The following is an 18,222-nucleotide window of genomic DNA, read 5'->3' as shown; positions in this document are numbered from 1 at the left end:
TTTGCGATCGAAACTGAGGCCCATTATCTGTGACAATTTCTTCCGGATAGCCTTCTCGGCTGAACACAGTCTGCAAAAATCGACCACACTCTGTGACGTTACTGTAGATGAAAAGGCAACCTCAGGCCACTTGGAATGATAATCGATCAGCGATATCATGTACCTACACTTTGAAGGGGCCCAGTCAATCGGTCCCACTATATCCATTGCTAGCTTCTGCCATGGTAGCGCTGTAAACGTCAACGGCTGCAGCGGTGCAAACGACGGTTTAGCGGACTTGTCCGCGGCCTGGCAGATATGACAAAAATGAATTGCTTCTTCTACCTGTTTATTCAAACGCGGCCACCAGTAAAGATCACGTAGTCTCTGCTTCGTCCTCACAATTCCTGGGTGACCTTCGTGCGCAAAACCAACCAGGAGCGAGGTTAATTCACTCGGAACAACTACCTGCTCGCCGCGCATCAAAAGGCCATCAACGAAAGAAAGCTCTTCCCGCACGTTAAAGTACGGCATTACTTCTGCTGGCAAAGCTTTTCTAGGCGCCCAACCATGTACCACGTGCACAACAACCTGTTGCAGTGTGCTGTCTGCAGCAGTGGCCACCTGCAGCCGTTCCTTTGTTAGGCACTCTGATACAACGGACACAATTTCTTCCTGCATCGTCTGCTGCGAATCACAGTCAAGAGGTAGGCGTGAAAGCGCATCGGCCACGACATTTTGCGATCCCTTTTGGTACTCTACGTCGAAGTTATAGTACAAAAGTCGAGCTGACCATCTGGATATACGCAAAGGTCGGCGTCCTGTACCGGCAGCTGAAAGTAACGTCACCAGTGCCTGGTGGTCCGTACGTAACAAAAATTTTCTACCCCACAAGTAGACGTGCCAGCGCTCGCACGCGAAGAGACAAGCAAGGGCCTCCCGTTCCCCAGCGGAGTACTTCCGCTCAGCAGGAGTCAGGGCACGTGATGCGAAGGCCACCGTGCGTACGCTGTCACCATCGCGTTGCTGAAGAACGGCTCCCAGACCCTTATCAGAAGCATCTGTCGTAACAATTACATCAAGGTCTGGGTTAAACATTTGTATGACTGGGCTTGAAGACAAAGCTGTCTTAACAAGCTGGAAGCTACGCTCAGCCGCATCATCCCACGTGAACTGTTGACCAGACCGCAGGAGCCTTCTAAGCGGCTCGACGAGATCAGCAAATCGCGGCACAAATCGAGCATAGTAACCAGCGAGACCCAAAAATGACCTCAAAGTGGCAACATCGTGAGGAGCAGGCACTTTGACAATAGCGTCAACCTTAGACTGCAATGGTGTGAGCCCTTTTGAGCTCACCGTATGCCCTAAAAAGGATAGTTCTGAAACAGCAAATGTGCATTTCTGGTTGAGCTTCAAACCTGAATCACCAATGCGTTTTAGCACCTGGTGTAGATTCTTGTGGTGCTCCTCACGTGTCTTGCCCCACACAATCACATCATCAATGTAACAAAGTACGCCTTTACAATATTTCAAAATATGCTGCATCATTCTCTGAAAGGCTGAAGGGGCAGATGCAAGGCCAAAACACACTCTCTTAAAACGAAACAATCCTTCGTGTGTGATAAAGGTGGTTAGTCCCCGACTTTCCGGAGTCAGTTCTAGCTGGTGGTATGCCGACGCTAAGTCGAGCTTTGAGAAGCACGTTCCTCCAGCTAGTTCATGAAGTAATTCCTCTGTATGAGGAAGAGGAAAAGCATCGGCAATTACTGCCTTGTTCACTTCACGTAGGTCCACACACAACCTAATTGAACCGTCCTTCTTCCTCACGACGACGATCGGTGAAATCCACTCCGATGCGTCGACAGGTTCAATTATATCTTCGGCCAGCAGGCGTTGTATCTCTACCGATACCTGTTGCCGTAGCGTGAGCGGCAGGCGTCGGAGTTTCGCAACGACTGGTTTCACAGATGAACGACAGTTAACATGGTGAACAAAGCCTTTCACATGTCCTAACTGTTCTGTGAACAAGTGCGCAAACTGGTGCGTAAATTCTGAAGGCAGTGAATCAGGGCATGTCACCTGGCAGCAATTCAAGGTTGAGCCGTTGATAGTGATTCCCAGGCTCCGAACGGCATCAAGCCCCAGCAGCGAAGTGCCCTTGGTTGTGACATGAAAAAGCACACTGGCTCTGTTTCCCTTGTAAGATACGTCATCAAGAAAGCAACCGCTTAACTTGATTTGTTCTCCGGAATAGTTGCACAAATTGGCAGTCGGCGGTCGTAATGAGTACGTGTCGGCTAGATATTTGTGGTAGTGCTCTTCACTGAGCAAAGAAACCGTAGCGCCTGTGTCGACAATCAACGACAATCTTATCTTCCCGATAGAAATGTTGGCTCGAATATCCTTCGCCGACGCATTACGGTCACCGATTTGAAGTACCGTGACGGCGTTGGCCTTCTCGGGCTTTCGAACGGCATATTTCTTTTTCTTCGATTTGCACATGCTTGAAAAGTGACCAATTTTTCCACAAGAGTGGCAACGCTTGTTCCTCGCCGGACATGCAGTCGAGTTAGCCATATGCGATGACGAGCCGCACCTGTAGCAACTTCCTTACTCAGAGTCTGACCTTTTTCGCACATCTTGAATCTTGTTCACAGTGCTATGCGCGAATTCCCCGAGCTCTTGTTGTGTTTGCTCAATTTGCTTCCCGATGTCAACAGCACGCTGCAATGTAAGCGAAGACCCTTCATAAAGCATGCGTTCACGTGTTGTTCGTGACGAAGTGCCTTCCAGTAATTGGTCTCGAATCATACTATCGGTAGCACTGCCAAAATTGCAAGTAAACGCAAGGTCCCGAAGACTGTTTGTAAATGCTTGAAATGTCTCACCAGGCAGTTGTCTTTGGCGAAACCGGCGCCGCTCCACCAAATCATTCGTAGCGCTCGCGAAATGCGTATCCAGTGCAGCAAGCGCGTCCTTGAACTGGTCCACCTCTTCCTTCTTGTCCCCCTTGTCCTCGGCCTTGGCGTCCGCAGTCACGTCTGCTCCTTGTGCAAGGATGCTGTAGAATATTCGCTGGCCTTCAACCCCGAACGAGTTTAGCAGAATTGCCTTGCAACGCTTCGGCTTCAGTTCATCGCCGCCAATGGCCTCCAGGAAATTCAGGAATACGCGTTTCCACTGCTGCCAAGGCACAGCCGGGTCACCGGGTGCAGGCAAGAAAGGGGGTGGTGCTGGGAAACACCCGAGTGACATGGCTCCGATACTGATTCTCGCAATATGTGGTGTGAGCAAATTTCACTTATCTGCGTTCTTGCGCTCCTCCGGCGTCCTTGCGCTCCTCCGTCGTTCTTGCGCTCCTCCGTCGTTCTTGCGCTCCTCCGTCGTTCTTGCGCTCCTCCGTCGTTCTTGCGCTTCTCCGTCGTTCTTGCGCTCCTCCGTCGTTCTTGCGCTCCTCCGTCGTTCTTGCGCTCCTCCGGCGTTCTTGCGCTCCTCCGGCGTTCTTGCGCTCCTCCGGCGTTCTTGCGCTCCTCCGGCGTTCTTGCGCTCCTCCGGCGTTCCTGCGCTCCTCCGGCGTTCCTGCGCACCTCCGGCGTTCTTGCGCACCTCCGGCGTTCTTGCGCTACTCCTGGCCGCCGATGAGATCGTGGCTGCAAGGGCTCCGTGTCGCCTTGCCCCGTAGGCGGTTCATCCTCGTCGCCAATATGTGGTGTCTGGTTCAGACCAGACGCATGACACGGGACCACGCAAGCGCAGTATGCAGAAACACTCTCCTTTATTCGTCACAGTCAAGCCACTTATATAGGAAATCATATTGAATGACGATGGCGATATGTACACTGAAAGAAACGAAACTGAAACAAGAAAGGATACAACACGATGTACCTCTTCCCACATGACACTGGCACCGAGTAAATTATTCCTGAATCACAGGGGACATATTGGTCAGTGTGTGTCACCCTGCACCCTGGGGGTTGGAACAGAGGGCGAAAAGCTTGTTGCGAGCCATGAAGACGACATCCACGCCGGCGCGCTGTGCGACTTTTTTTAGACGATGACTGACTGTGTGGAGGTAGGGCTTTACAACAATATATCTGCGCTCATTGTTTGAAGTATCAGGTTCGATGTGCTGCCAGGACTTCTTGATCATGGAGCCAGCTACGGAGACTAGCAGATGTAAAGGGTAGTCTGCTGCTAAAAGGCTATCGGTCTGGTTATTGAAGCTGTCCAGGAAGAAATGCTCACATGATTTTTGCAGCGCGTTTTGGAAGCGCGGTTTTACTATGCCACGCTTAACAAGTTTTGTGTGGGCTGGTGCAAATAGCAGGAATGCCTTCTTGCCTCTAGGTTGGTAAGACCAGCAGGTGTGGTTATCAGAAAATCGGAGGCTCAGGTCAAGAAATCTGATTGACTGCTCGTTGGGTGTTTCATGCGTCAAAGGGAGAGGAATGCATCGTTCAAATAAGGAAAGGGCCTGCGATACTGCTGAGGTAAAAGATTCGTGGCTGTAATTTAAAAGAACTAGATAGTCGTCGACGTACCGGTAAATTTTTACCACAGTTGTGAGTTGTGAGTCAGCGCTCGTGTGTGTGTCGTTTTTTAGTGTGTCCGTGTTTGTTCGCGCTGTTTCTTCCTTTTAAATGAATTACCAACTAGCCCGGAACCTTGCTCTTCTGAACAGCTATCACTCCACCACTCTGTGTAACAGAGTTAAACCACTAGTCATTTTTAGGGGAACTGCCTTCCCAAACGTGCCTCTACAAATATTCAGCGACATGTCCCTTGACACGGTGAACATTTCTGCACCTCTACCACAATATTTCGTGAAAGCGTACAGAGCGAGAATTAAGACGAAAGATTTTGCTCGAGTTTCCGGACATGAAACATGTTAAAAATGCTCGAGCGTGTGTTTACGCCCGCGCATAACTCCACAGCCCGCCTGCGGTTCAGCAACACTCACACTGAACAGCGCGCTGGTGCAGCAAACTCTACGTCTGTAAGGCCAATATTCACAGAAAGCTCAAGTGCAAGCATGGCGTGAGAACTGAAATAAATGAGACGTTCAGTACGCCTAGCCTCGCTGTGCTTAAAGCTCGGCTACCTGGCGGACAACTCAGCCAGTGATGTTCTAACGGATGAGGCACGCGTGTCTCGTTCCTTCACAGGTTTTTCAGCAGATAATAGGTCATGGAGAATTTTCTTTTTCGTTCGCCGTAAACTTCCGGTTTGGTTTATGTGGGTTCAACGTCCCAAAGCGACTCAGGCTATGAAGGACGCCGTAGTGGAGGGCTCGAAAAAATTTGACCCCTGGGTTTCCTTAACGTGCACTGACATCGCATAGTGCACGGGCCTCTAGGATTTCGGCTTCATCGAAATGCGACTGCCGCGGTTAGCGTAGAACCCGCATCTTTCAGGTCAGCAGCCGAGCGCCATAACCACAGAGCCACCGTAGCGGCTACCGTAAACTTTCGTCGCCGATACAACACGATTACTTCTACAAGGATGTCGTAGCAAAACAACGGTGACCAACGACAATGGTGTTCGACAGCGGTGAACGTGACAGATTTACCTTAATGTCAAGTCGTAAACGATATAGGTCTGATATACGACACGCATTTCCCGCTCAGTCGGGCTTCGTCTTTGATAATCGTCTGCTCGACAGAGCACACGTGATCAACGAGCTTTTCATCTCTAATCTTAATCAATCTTAATCTTTCGAAAAATGGCTGTCAGGCTGGCAAAACTTTTGAAGTCGCACTGCAGACGTATACATTACGACGTGCCCCATACGCGGAGCTAGGGCCCTGCACATGCACGAAAGCGAGCTGAAATGAGGTAGCGAAAGAAGAAAGCGCGTAGTAGGTATCGCCACATTCTATTTTTCGGCAGGAGGTGACGCTGCCATCAGGAGCAGAAGCGCCGTTCGACGGTGCTTTCGGAACCTATTATCAACGGTAATTTTGTGCTTAAAATCACCTTACTCGCTGGCTATTCTAAGTAAGACGTTCAAAGATGGTATAAGTGCGGTGAAATATTAATGTTATGGCCTTGGGACGTGTAAATCAGAGCGGCAACGTCACATTTCACAGCACCATCTAAACGAAGCAATGTAATAAAGGCCCTGACAGCGGGCGCAGATGAGGCAACTCAGAGTAGCGTCATCTCGGTACGGATTAGCAGAGCGGCAACCAATGTTTCTCGCCATTGGAAACGTCGTCACGCCACCTAACTACTTCTAGCTCAGTGCTGCTTACATTTTTAAGAAGGCATGCGCCATTTAAACGGCGTTTACACCTAAGTATGCGTGTCAGCACTCCATGCATACACCGACTTTCAAAAGGCATTGTGGGCATTGTACTCCGCCGACCCATTCCACTCTATGCGACAAAGCTTAATTACTTATTTCCTCCTTGCTTTTGTTGTCCTAGCATGAAGGCTAGACAAAGCAACGATTAAGTATTCCATAGCCGACCGCGCTGTCTCTAGTCGCTGAACCTGCCTTGCCAACAATAAAAATTAAAATTCGTTGCTCCGCTCAAAAAGCTGATAACTTCTTCTAGGAAGCTTCTCACTGGGTTGCGCTGTGCGTGCCAAACATGTTCGCCCGTCAGTGGGACAGTTCATACTGGTCTGCCATGGTGTTGAAAGCGACCTCCTCTTCAGACGTCACCTCATCTTCTTTGTATTCTGTTTTTATTCCAGAATTCAGCCCCCTTCTGGCTTTCCAACTCTTTTACATCAGTACATTAGAGATTACTTTTGCCGGCCCCACAAAAATGCGCTTTCTTTTCGTCACTGCATCCCACTCCGGCTTGCGTCCAACACCTCGGAGCTCTAGAAATGTACAACCTGACCGCGGCTCGGTTAACTTGTGTGGCGGCTGCGTTGATGTGGTTCCTCGCGCTGCGGATACCTTGGCTCCTGTATTTGGCGACCAACGTGGGGTTGCTCCTGATAACGGTCACTACAGGATATTGGTTGCTGTGGTATGCTCACCGAGCCCTCTTTAATGGAAACGTTGATCCCAAAGGAAAGTGCGTCCTCATTACAGGTGAGAAGGCTGTTTGTTTCATCCAGGTTTCAAAACCTATTTAGAGCACCGATCCTAGGTACCCGTTCTTGTGTTCCGCGTTGTAGTTGTTGGCGTGGTCGGTGTAGTCGGCGTAGCACGCCACCTGAGAGGCGCGCGACAGTTAACGTGTTGGCAGGTGGTAGCAGAGCAAAACGCCATCTGCCAATGCAAAAGCGAAGGAATGGACAACCTGAAGGTGGCTGCCACGGGAAGTTCTCGGAAGGTGGTTAGCAGCGTAGCACGCCACCTGTCAGCCTTGGCAGGTGACTATTTATTTATTTATTTAGCAAATACTGCCGGCCTGTGTTACAGGCCTTAGGCAGGAGTGGGGTACAAACATATTGATAAAAATGACAAATGACAAACATATTGATAAAAATGACAAATGACAAACATATTGATAAAAATGACAAAAGAAGCGGATAGCGAACAGAGAAAAAACCAGAACATACAACATAAAATCGATTACAAAGGCATAGAAGATATGATGACATCGAACCTGGCAGCAAACGAAGGCTACCGAAGGGTAGATCTGCAGATATATTGATTATAGTGGAATCTTACGGTACATGAAAAATGACGTGGGAAGAGCTGCGCTCAGACTTCTCATTACCGACTATCGTAATCGTCTGTACATTATTTTAAAAATACTTGGTTTTTTCAGTGTTTGGAGCACCAAAACACTCTTGTTATCTAAGCACTGATAGACTTCCTTGCATTTTAATACAACTGAGAATCAGAAGCGTATTGGTGCAATTGATGGTGATAACAAAAATTTATATTTGTAACATAAGCTCGGAGATTACGAGCAACCTACAGCTGTGAGGATCAGTGTTGTCTAGTTCGGCTTTTGTCATTTTTATTGAAGACTCCCGCAAACTATTAAAGAAGAGCACAAAATTGTAATTCTGGCTCTCATTAGCGTTTATAAAATATTTCTTTCTTTTGTCCTTGGTAGCTGTTTCGGTGTTTTTTGAGGTCTGCGACGTAGACGTTTTTCTCTTAATGATCTCTACACTGAGAAATATCAAGTGAAGAATTCTTCAGCACCAGTTTTAATTGTGAGGCAATTGTGGAATTTTGTATGTTACTGTTATGACAATGGAGGTAATGATCCGTTCTTCCGAATGCGCAGCAAAATCTTTCTTTCGAAGTGTGTCCATCGCTCGCGTCGAGTTGACAACACTTCCATTTAAAACCAGTGAGGAACGTTTTTGCCTATAGCAAGGTTGTTGATAGAAAGAAAATGCAAGCCTGCTTAGGGTAGATCTGCAGATATATTGATTATAGTGGAATCTTACGGTATATGAAAAAATGCGTTCACAAACAAATTTCTGAAGACAAACTCTCTTGTCGGAATTCGCGGACTTCAGTTGATGAAAATCTCTTGTCTGTGAAATAGAAATGGCGGCCAATGTAAATGCGCCATTTGTTAATTTTTTTTCGCGGCGCCTCAAGAAAATATCTACCTCATAGAAAATTCCCCTTCTCACCCGTTTTGTTCTTGCGTTACGTCTTCTTCAAATTGGATTCCGGTCGCACTGAAATACTCACTTCGTATGCGTAATCACTTCGTATCTGTTAGTTCTGTCAATCAGAGCAAGAAAACCGCTCGCAGACAGGCCGTTACCGAAAACCACCGTGCCCCGTTCTGGTTTGGTTTGGTTTATGGGGTTTAACGTCCCAAAGCGACTGAGGCTATGAGAGACGCCGTAGTGAAGGGCTCCGGAAATTTCGACCACCTGGGGTTCTTTAACGTGCACTGACATCGCACAGTACACGGGCCTCTAGAATTTCTCCTCCAAAGAAATTCCAGCCGCCGCGGCCGGGATCGAACCCGCGTCTTTTGGGACAGCAGCCGAGCACCATAGCCACTGAGCCACCGCGGCGGCACCGTGCCCCGTTCTCTCCGCCGCTTCCTCACTTCTTTAAGAATTTCGTTCTCGCCAATGCGCGTACCTCGAACACGTGAACGCAACTTCTTATCATAGGCCCCACCTTTTCATGGGCATCATCGAACGGACCTTGAATATTTACGCATAGCAAAGTGCGGTCACATGCCCGACACAAGAAAGTCCAGAACTATTTTATAACGCACATCAAAGATATGTACTATCACCAAGAAATGAAACTCGAACAAGACAACTGAACCACGCACTGCAAAATAAGTAGCTCTTAGCCAGGGGAAGCTGAACACTAGCTCCTGCTATTTTAATTTTGAAGGCATGAAGACTCTTCTTTAGAAGTGTTGCTCAACCGCGCTTGTATTTCCAATACAGGAGCTAATACGTTGGTATGTTTGTGTTGCCACCTCAGTTTTCTTGTTCGCGTTTCATTCGTTGCTGATAGTACGTCAAGAGGTGTCACATATGCGCTCACTGTGGCCTTGTTCATTCAAAGATAGTATCTTTTACTGTGCAGGATGCGACACCGGATTCGGACACATGTTGGCTACGCAGTTGGCCGAAGAAGGGTTCTTCGTCTTCGCTGGTTGCCTGGATGAAAATGCTGATGGTCCCAAAGTGCTCAAGAGGTCCACGAACATCCAAGTGATGCAGATGGACGTGACGAAAGAGGAGGACGTTGCTGAAGCATTTCGAAGCGTGCAGGACACCCTTGGCGACAGAAGTACGGGTCTTTAAAATGGCTGGCAGCGCTGGTCACCCGTTGCTGTGTTGATGGCCAGGTTGAGGCATTTATAGACAGCGGTTGTGACAGACCCTTCCCGCCGCTGCCATTTTGAATCGCAGCTTGACGAGGCAGTCGTATTGTGTACAGAAGTCACGGGCATGAGATGACGGTTTTCATATGATTTTATGGGCACAGTTATCCATCATTACTATCGTCAGCAGCAGCCCATACTGTACACCAGGGGTTCTCAAACTGGGTTCCACGGAACACAGGGGTTCCGCGGGCTGTCTTCTTGTGTTCCGCGAGAACCCTCACTGGCCCTGACCCGGCAGCTGATATGAGACTGGCTCTGAGTGCTGCTGAGCCATGCTTTGGCTTGCTCTCAAAAGGGAAGCAGTACCACCCATCACATTAGTATTCGTATTAATCGGTGCAATAAACATTTAACTTTTGCAACTCTCTCTTTGCAAAAATGCACTCGACAACATTGCTGGTAAGTGAAAGCGGGGTGGGGGGTTCCCTGGAACTTATTGAAGGCTTTTGGGGTTCCTCCAAGCAAAAACGTTTGAGAACCCCTGCTGTACACAATGATATCTAATTCACTCTTCCCTGCGCTCCTCTGGACACCTTATAAGCGCCATTAATCGGAACACTTCATAACGTTCAAGAGTTCCGTGGGAGGTAAGCGCATTAGACGAACGGGCAGCTTTGCGGCTTTGTACCGTACTCCTGAATCGCTACTACGGCTGTTGTGACAAGGGCAGTGCAGCTGTCGATGAAAGGTGACAAGTGATCATGTCCAACATTCTGGGACAAAGTTTTGAAAATTTAAAAACTGTAAGACACTGTTATGTAAACATTGAAGGTAATGGTCTATACTTCTGATATGTAGCAAAATCTTTCTTTTAAACTGTTTACATCTATCGCATCGAACAGTTACGACTGCCATAAAAAAAACAATCGGGAACGGCTTTGACGATAACAAAACGTTAATAGAAAAAAAATGCAAGACTGCCGTCGGGTGATGCGAGCATATCTTGATTGATATAGTGATACCTTGCATTATAGGGAAAAAAAATGCGTCCATAAAGGGTTTCCAGCACAAAAATGGTTTTGTCCAAAATTTTTTGGTATGTGCGGTTTCTTTCATTATTCCAAATGGCTTTTCAGGATATCAAAGTGGACTTCGGCATGTGCTTTTGAGACTTTGAGACCGTTCTCGACAGACATACAATGAAAAAGACGTTAGGGCTGGAAAAAGTGCTCACACAACTTATCAGAGTGTTTTCGAGCACGTAAGCAACAGGCACTAGAGTATAGCTCTGCAGCTTAAAATGCAGCCACTGTGCAGAACACGATGGATGATTGGCAAGCAACGGTACATGATGGTGCTAGCTTCCCGCTAGTTTTCGTTTCAGTGACAGTACATGGTTCGCGCGACCGCTGCAAGACCATCTATGCCATTATTATCTTTGCCGCTATTCTTTCGCACATTTGTTCGTGGCCCATTCAGCTCGAAAGTTACCAAGGCCAGACCTATCGCTGTGCACTATTGGGATATGTTGCTAAATAAGAAAAATGTTTGTTTTAGCCAGCTTAGTTTGTTACTGAATTATTCTTTGATTGATTGATTGACTGATTGATTGATTGATTGATTGAATGATTGATTGATTGATTGATTGATTGATTGATTGATTGATTGATTGATTGATTGATTGATTGATTGATTGATTGATTGATTGATTGATTGATTGATTGATTGATTGATTGATTGATTGATTGATTGATTGATTGATTGATTGATTGATTGATTGATTGATTGATTGATTGCGCCGCCGTGGTGGCTCAGTGGTTATGGTGCTCGGCTGCTGACCCGAAAGACGCGGGTTCGATCCCGGCCGCGGCGGCTGTATTTCTTTGGAGGAGAAATTCGAGGCTCCTGTACTGTGCGATGTCAGTGCACGTTAAAGAACCCCAGATGGTCGAAATTTCCGGAGCCCTCCACTACGGCGTCCCTCATAGCCCGAGTCGCTTTGGGACGTTAAACCCCATAAACCAACCAACCATTGACAGATTGATTGATTTAAACATTCGTTCTTTCATTCAATCGTTCATTGAAAGTTTTATTGAGCCCATAATTTTTGGTCTCTTAGATTTACCTGCAGACCGGTCTGGTGAACAAAAAGGGCTGAGGTGTATCTAGGTGTAACTCACCACCTCAAATATACCTACGTATTTTTGTATCTTCCGAAAATCGCAGACTGCTGGTCCAACTGAATGCTACACAGAATGCACACTTATGATCAGCGCCTGTGCTCCACGAAAGTCAGCGCTGCTGGTGGTTTTTCCCCCGACAAGCAACGTTTCGTTAAAAACCTGCATGTATTTCTTGTCACTCCGGCCTTGCCACATGTCAGGTCAGTGGACGCAATGAAACACGACTGTAGCCGGCGCCTCTGTGTCTTCTTCCGTTCATGCAGAGCTGTGGGCCGTGGTTGCCAACGCCGGAGTAGGCTGCGTAGGTTACATCGAGTGGCAGCCCCTGAGTCGGGTACGCTCCGTTTTCGACGTCAACACGTTCGGTGTCCTCTCGGTCTGCACCACCTTCCTGCCGCTGCTCAAGAAGGCTCGCGGCAGGCTGGTGCTCGTCACCAGCATCATGGGTTTGTACCTTCAGCTACTTCCTGCATTTGCGTACTGTTACCAGTGAGCGAGCTATAAACCCGGTAAGGCTAGCGTTCTTACATTACCGTGGTGCCAGAGTACTACTATGCGGAACAGGCTCCTTCTAATCGTTTCTCATCATCATCATCATCATTATCAACCTGACTGCGAAAAATGCAGAGCAAAGGCATCTCCCATGTCTCTCCAGTTAGCCCTGTCCTCTGCCAGCTGCAGCCATCGTATCCCCGCAAACTTGTCAATCTTAACCGCCCACCTAACTTTCTTCTGCACCCTTTAAGGACCAGCCTTCACATTACATGCCCTGCCCAAGCCCATTTCTTCATCTTGGTTTCGACTAGAATGTCACTAACCCGCGTTTGTTCCCTCTTCCACTGGGCCCGCTACCGGTCTCCTAACGTTACACCTATCATTATTCTTTACATGGCTCGCCGCATTGTCCATAACTTAAGCTGAACCCTTTTCGGTTAGCCTCCAAGTTTCTGCCCCATAGGTGTGTACCGGTAGTGTGAAGCTGCTTTTTACTTTTCTCTTGATGGATATTGGTAAACTTATCTGTTTCTTCTCTGGTTAAGAAGCCTCTTGGTCGGAAAAAACTCAAAGCTTTTAACAACGACCTGCCTCAACGTCCGCCAACCTTCCTTGCTACTTACAAGCCCTTCAACCTAAACCTACCTTTTGTCTCCTAACTTTCTACTAATCGTAAAACCTTGTATTCTTCAGTCGTTCAGTCTTGTTGTAATATTATGTGCTATATCTTGATTCGCCTGCTACAACCTTGCATTACTGCCCTTCGTGTATATGCCTGTATTGATGAACTTAAAGGTCTCTTTCTTAAAGCGCAGAGCTGCCTCCTTTTTTCTTTGAATGTAAATCCACCTCACATGTTCTTTTGTGTAAATAATGATTAGATTAAAAACTGCAAGCTCAGGGTTTCCAACCGATCGCATATGAACTTCAGTGCGCCACACCTGATCGTAAACATGATAATTACGCGTGTAGCTGCACCGCCAAGGTCACAAGTGCTATTATAGCTTAAAATCCCGATGTAATCGATCGCATACCTCAAAACTATGATTACAATCTCGTTAACATGAGACAAGGTCCTCACCAGTTAGAGATCTTACGTTGCTTCAAAACTCCGTCGTAAATTGTTTCCTTCAGAGATGGTTTTTGCGATATCCTAATCAAAGACTCTGACCCTAAATGAATCCTGGGCGTACCCTCTGACTCGAGTGTGTTGCCCGCGAAGCCATTTAAACATCTTTTCTCAGCCTTGTTCACTGCTTCGTGCTAGAAGCTTGAACGGTGGGCCTTTGTCTTTACTTCGCAGGATTATGCGGCTGCCCGCACACCCTTGAAAAGCGCCAACGCTGCCAGCAGCTCGGTTATGAAACAGCCCTTTCTCAGGCAACCACCACAGAGCGAAAGAGCTCATTAGTAAGGCAGGCAGAGCGCCTTGTCTCCTCTAGCCTACCACTTTACCCGACCCCCCCCCCCCCCCCCCCCCTTTCTCAGGGATAAGGAAACAAGCAAAGCTACGAAGGTTGCTGAGAAGGTCCTTCATGCAGCCGATTGCGCGTCCTAAATGGCTAATCCTAAGAAGGCTGCATTTCGATGGAGCCGAAATGCTAGAGGCCCGTGTACTGTGCGATGTGAGTGCAGGTTAAAGAACCCCAGGTGGTCGAAATTTCCGGAGCCCTTCACTACGGCGTCCCTCATAGCCTGACTCGCTTCGGAACGTTAAACCCCAATAGACCAAACAAACTAATCTTAATAAGGCGAGTGAGTCTTAAGCAAAAATGACTAAATGTGAACAAGCAAGCAGGTTTTGTGTATGCGGAAAAGTTCAGTTTGTACGTTGAACACTCATTCCTTCCTTTCATGGCTCCCTTCAATCAATCAATTAATTCATTAATTAATAATTAATTAATGAAACGTCTTTAGCCCTGAAGAGGCGGTAAAAACCTCAATCAGAACATAAAGCCAAAGTTTCGGATCTCTTTTTGTGCCCAGGTCGGATGACGCTGCCTGAATGCCTTGCCTACTGCATGTCCAAGAGCGCCTGCACCACGCTCGCCGACGGTCTTCGCCGCCAGTACTTCAATAGAGGAATCCACGTGTGCACGGTTGAGCCCGTAGCCTACAGGTTTGCTCGCTGCTTGCAGTATTCTTTGTGATGCTGGCGATTTCGCTCTTTTCATCTTAAAGCTCATGCTAGAAAATTTGACCTCCGCGCAGTAATGGAGTGCTGTAATCAGGTTGTTTAATCGACCATCACGCAATACTTAGAAAACAAGTAAGCACTAAACCTTCATCGCGTTTTAAAGGAGACTTTGCAGTTTGTCATCCTTAGAGGAAACACGACAAATAGTTAAACTGGCTCTTAACTCGAGAAAAGTATGTTTCACTTCAAAGAGAAAAAAACTGGTGGGGTTGAAAGTAGTTTAATTGAGTAGCCGTGCGAATGCATGTGTTTGGCCAGGCTGGTTGATAGTTTTGCTTTTCTGGGTCGTCGGCAAGTCTGGCGGTGATATTTAGACTCAGGTTAAACTCTGATCTGATGTGTTCGCACAGCATATGGAAGTTGATGAAGATGACGATGTGCAATGCACAGTGCGTGTGTGCTGCAGTTTAACCTTAAGCATTACACGCCCCGCCGCGAGTTCGAAAAGCAGTAGCGGCCATATTCTATTTCGGCACCCTCAATATTAGAGACGCCACAATATTCTTGGTTGGGTGCGACCCCGTTAAGTAGTGATTTCGCACACAACGGCGCAGAGAGCTGGAAGAGATGAGCCTCTCTATTGACTCGAAGAACAAAGAAACGGTCGTCCCAGGAGCCTGCAGAGAGGGAAAAGGACGCGAAAGTGATCAATCTGCATGCGATCTGACTTGTCGGTTGAGAACTGTGACCACGATGCGGCAATTTAACGGCGTCTTAAATCTACTCTCAGAAAACAAACACCTGTGTTGGTGCAGATTGACAAAGTGTCAAACGAAAACAATAACAAAACACGAACCTTTGGCCAAAAAAGCACCTTCACCATGCAGACCTTTCAACAAGTTATATAACGACTCAATCTATGGGAACGTCGATTTGAAAACTTTCACTTTGTGCGAATAGCTTTGCGCACAATCTTCAGGAGGAGCGCGGAAGCTATGAAAAAGAGGATATAGCGCGAAACTTGAAGCTTTCAGCCAGGTCCATGGATGCACCTCATATTTCGCATTAACGCCATTGTTAAAACAATAAAATACGGACCTGTCAACCTGCCTGTGCTGCAGACCGCGTTTGCGTATAGTCTATGTCAGGTACAAAGAACCCGCTACACCCTTTACTCGATCAGATGGTCGGCAGTGTTTCTGGGCTAACATGGCATCTCTGGAGCCATACAGTTCAGGACGTTGGCTAGCACTGCCCTCCTATCTGCTGCTTCGGAACACTGGTGCTGTTTCCGGCTTTGGACTCACGGCAACTTGCATTCGTGTTATAGTCCTTGCCATCTGTGTGATGGCTGAGGTCTGGCCCGACGTATGCTTTAGGCATTTGCAAAATGCACTCTTTAATTCGTACTAGAATATATGTCGCCTTTTAATTACGCGCGTCATGTTCATCGTCTTGCAGAACACGAATGATGGACCACACAAACATGGAGAAGACCTTCGACCGCGATGTCGCCCTGCTACCGGAAAGCATCCGCAGCGCCATCAGCGAGCGGTCCGTCGCGAGGTCCAAGCACTCGGCGCGGGTGCTCCACTCTCTCATCACGAGAGACCAGCCGCAAGAAGCAGTGGACGCCATGAAGCTGGCCGTTCGGGAACGACTTCCCCGCTCATCGTACAAGCCCGGTGGTCTCCGGAACAACGTCATGCGCTGGCTGTACGACATCGGGCCTACAGAGATGGTTGACGAGGCTATCGATGCAGCGCGCAGACTGGCCGCGCTTACGCGAAAGAAATAGTACAGCGAAACCTCTCACCTCTTAGCTCGACGTGAAGAGCCCCGAAAGATCGAAATCTCATCGCGCAGAGTGCTCATCTAGAATTACCACCACCACCGAGAGCTATATAAAGTGCGATGCATGACTGAGCACGTCGTATTCTTGTTTAAAACTGGAATGTGAAGACTTTGGAAGAAGAAAATATACCCCACTCTGGTGCAGTTCTGGGGTGATCGTACATGGAGGGAATGACGTTTGTAACGTGACAGCGTTAAAGGCCCGGTTCTTCAGCAAATCCGGTTTTGGCGTTGTCGGCGTGGGTGTTGTGAGCAAAAATTTACGAGGATGACTCTGGAAGGTGGGGCTCAGAGAGCAACCTCCTAAGACCGGTGACCTTGCGACGTGATCAAAACTTGCCGATCGGATAGTAAGCAGACCGTCTAACGTGGCAGGTGGCAGTTAAATTTATGGTTTGTCTCTCGCGAAGAGCAACCTGGGCCGCACAGGGCCCACCGCTGGAAGCACTTGCCATCGGAAGGCAGTAGCGCATTGCTTAATCTCTGCGCCACTGCGCTTGGAGGGGTATGAAGACTCACAGGGATGTACTGAGGTAAAGTAGAGAATGACCAATTATTCATATGAAGAAATTAACCCATTGCGCTACCGCGTCGCACTCTTAGGGCAGTGCTTAACTGTCTTCTCCAATTTTTTTTTTGGAAGTTGAATGAAGCTTTCAAATGAAGAAATGAACTTACTCTACACCCGTGGTTTAAGGCGGGAATTCAAGAAGGAAACAAAAATGCTGCCCAGCCTTCTGGCTGCACAAAGTGAGATTTCTTACAAAAGTGTCATAGACCATAGCGTAATTGTCATGAACCAGCGTGGATTGGATCAACTGTGTTTGTTCTGCAGGTGAATAATTCGCCTTACGGGCTCCTTCTCGCACATGCTAATGGCGCAAACACAAGACTATGACCCATAACCCTGCCATTTATCTTACAGAAAAAAACAGCCTGTGCTAAATTACAAACGCTTAAATCCAAGCATTCAACCCAGCATACATCTTAACAGATCGTCTGCATATAACAACTCAGTGCTAGTGCAGACCCTGTAATGTGACCAGCTCGAAGACTTGGTACAATCTGCAGGCGATAGATCAAAGTGTTGTACAGCGGTGTCTTTATTGTGTAGTAATGTAAGGGGACCATATCATACAGTACTCGCTGATTGGTCGAACTGCTGTCCACTTTCTTAAACTTTAATCGCCTTTCATGCACTGGTTGCACTAAATTACTCTCACGGCAAGTTTGTGTTTTCAGTACACTGCATCTATCTTGCTCAAGGAAGCTCGCAATAAATATCACACAAAAAAAGCCGCACAGAAAAAAAAATTAACTATCATACTCTGTGATTATCGAGAGCAGCAGCTTGGGATTGTTGGTCTTTCATTCTAAAGCTAACAGCGCAGATAGTAGACAGGAACAGGATACTTAAGTCCAACAAGCCTGCGAGTATAGGTTAAAATGAACGAGTGTGGTGAGTGAAACGATCAATGGTGGTGCATTAAAGGCAGCATTGGTGCACCGCTGTTGGTTTCCTGATGTTCAGTGATATATGCGTTGGCCCAAGTGTGAGAGATTCTGCGCCGCATTTTTATTCAACACATGCTATTTCAATCAACGCTGTCAAAGCAGTATATTTCACTTTCAAGTGCCCACCCGCAGATCTTTACACGACGTAAATTTCCAGTAACGAAGCATTTGCCGCCTTAAATATCCCTGTGGCTTTCTATAATAGCACGCAGCACATATTATGTAACAGATCAGGATTGAGAAGCAACACTTTAGGCAATTGCGAAGTTCTGATTCGTTCGCATCACTTAGCAGGTAAAAAAAATTTTTAAAAAGAAACAAA

The 18,222-nt window shown here is 47.4% G+C and overlaps 1 protein-coding gene across 1 annotated transcript; it reads left to right on the top strand.

The window, feature by feature from the left end:
• The first annotated feature begins 6,819 nt into the window (after positions 1 to 6,819).
• Positions 6,820 to 16,329, top strand: LOC149329913 (short-chain dehydrogenase/reductase family 9C member 7-like). Its single transcript, XM_089559687.1, has 5 exons — positions 6,820 to 7,030; positions 9,473 to 9,679; positions 12,163 to 12,345; positions 14,381 to 14,513; positions 15,993 to 16,329. Exons 1-5 carry the CDS (start codon positions 6,820 to 6,822, stop codon positions 16,327 to 16,329), a joined length of 1,071 nt encoding a protein of 356 aa, XP_089415813.1.
• Positions 16,330 to 18,222: the final 1,893 nt, after the last annotated feature.

The sequence above is a fragment of the Amblyomma mixtum genome, chromosome 9, assembly GCF_055824585.1.
Source record: "Amblyomma mixtum isolate Tamu chromosome 9, ASM5582458v1, whole genome shotgun sequence".
Lineage (NCBI taxonomy): Eukaryota > Metazoa > Arthropoda > Arachnida > Ixodida > Ixodidae > Amblyomma > Amblyomma mixtum.
This window is presented reverse-complemented; position numbering and strand designations above follow the sequence as displayed.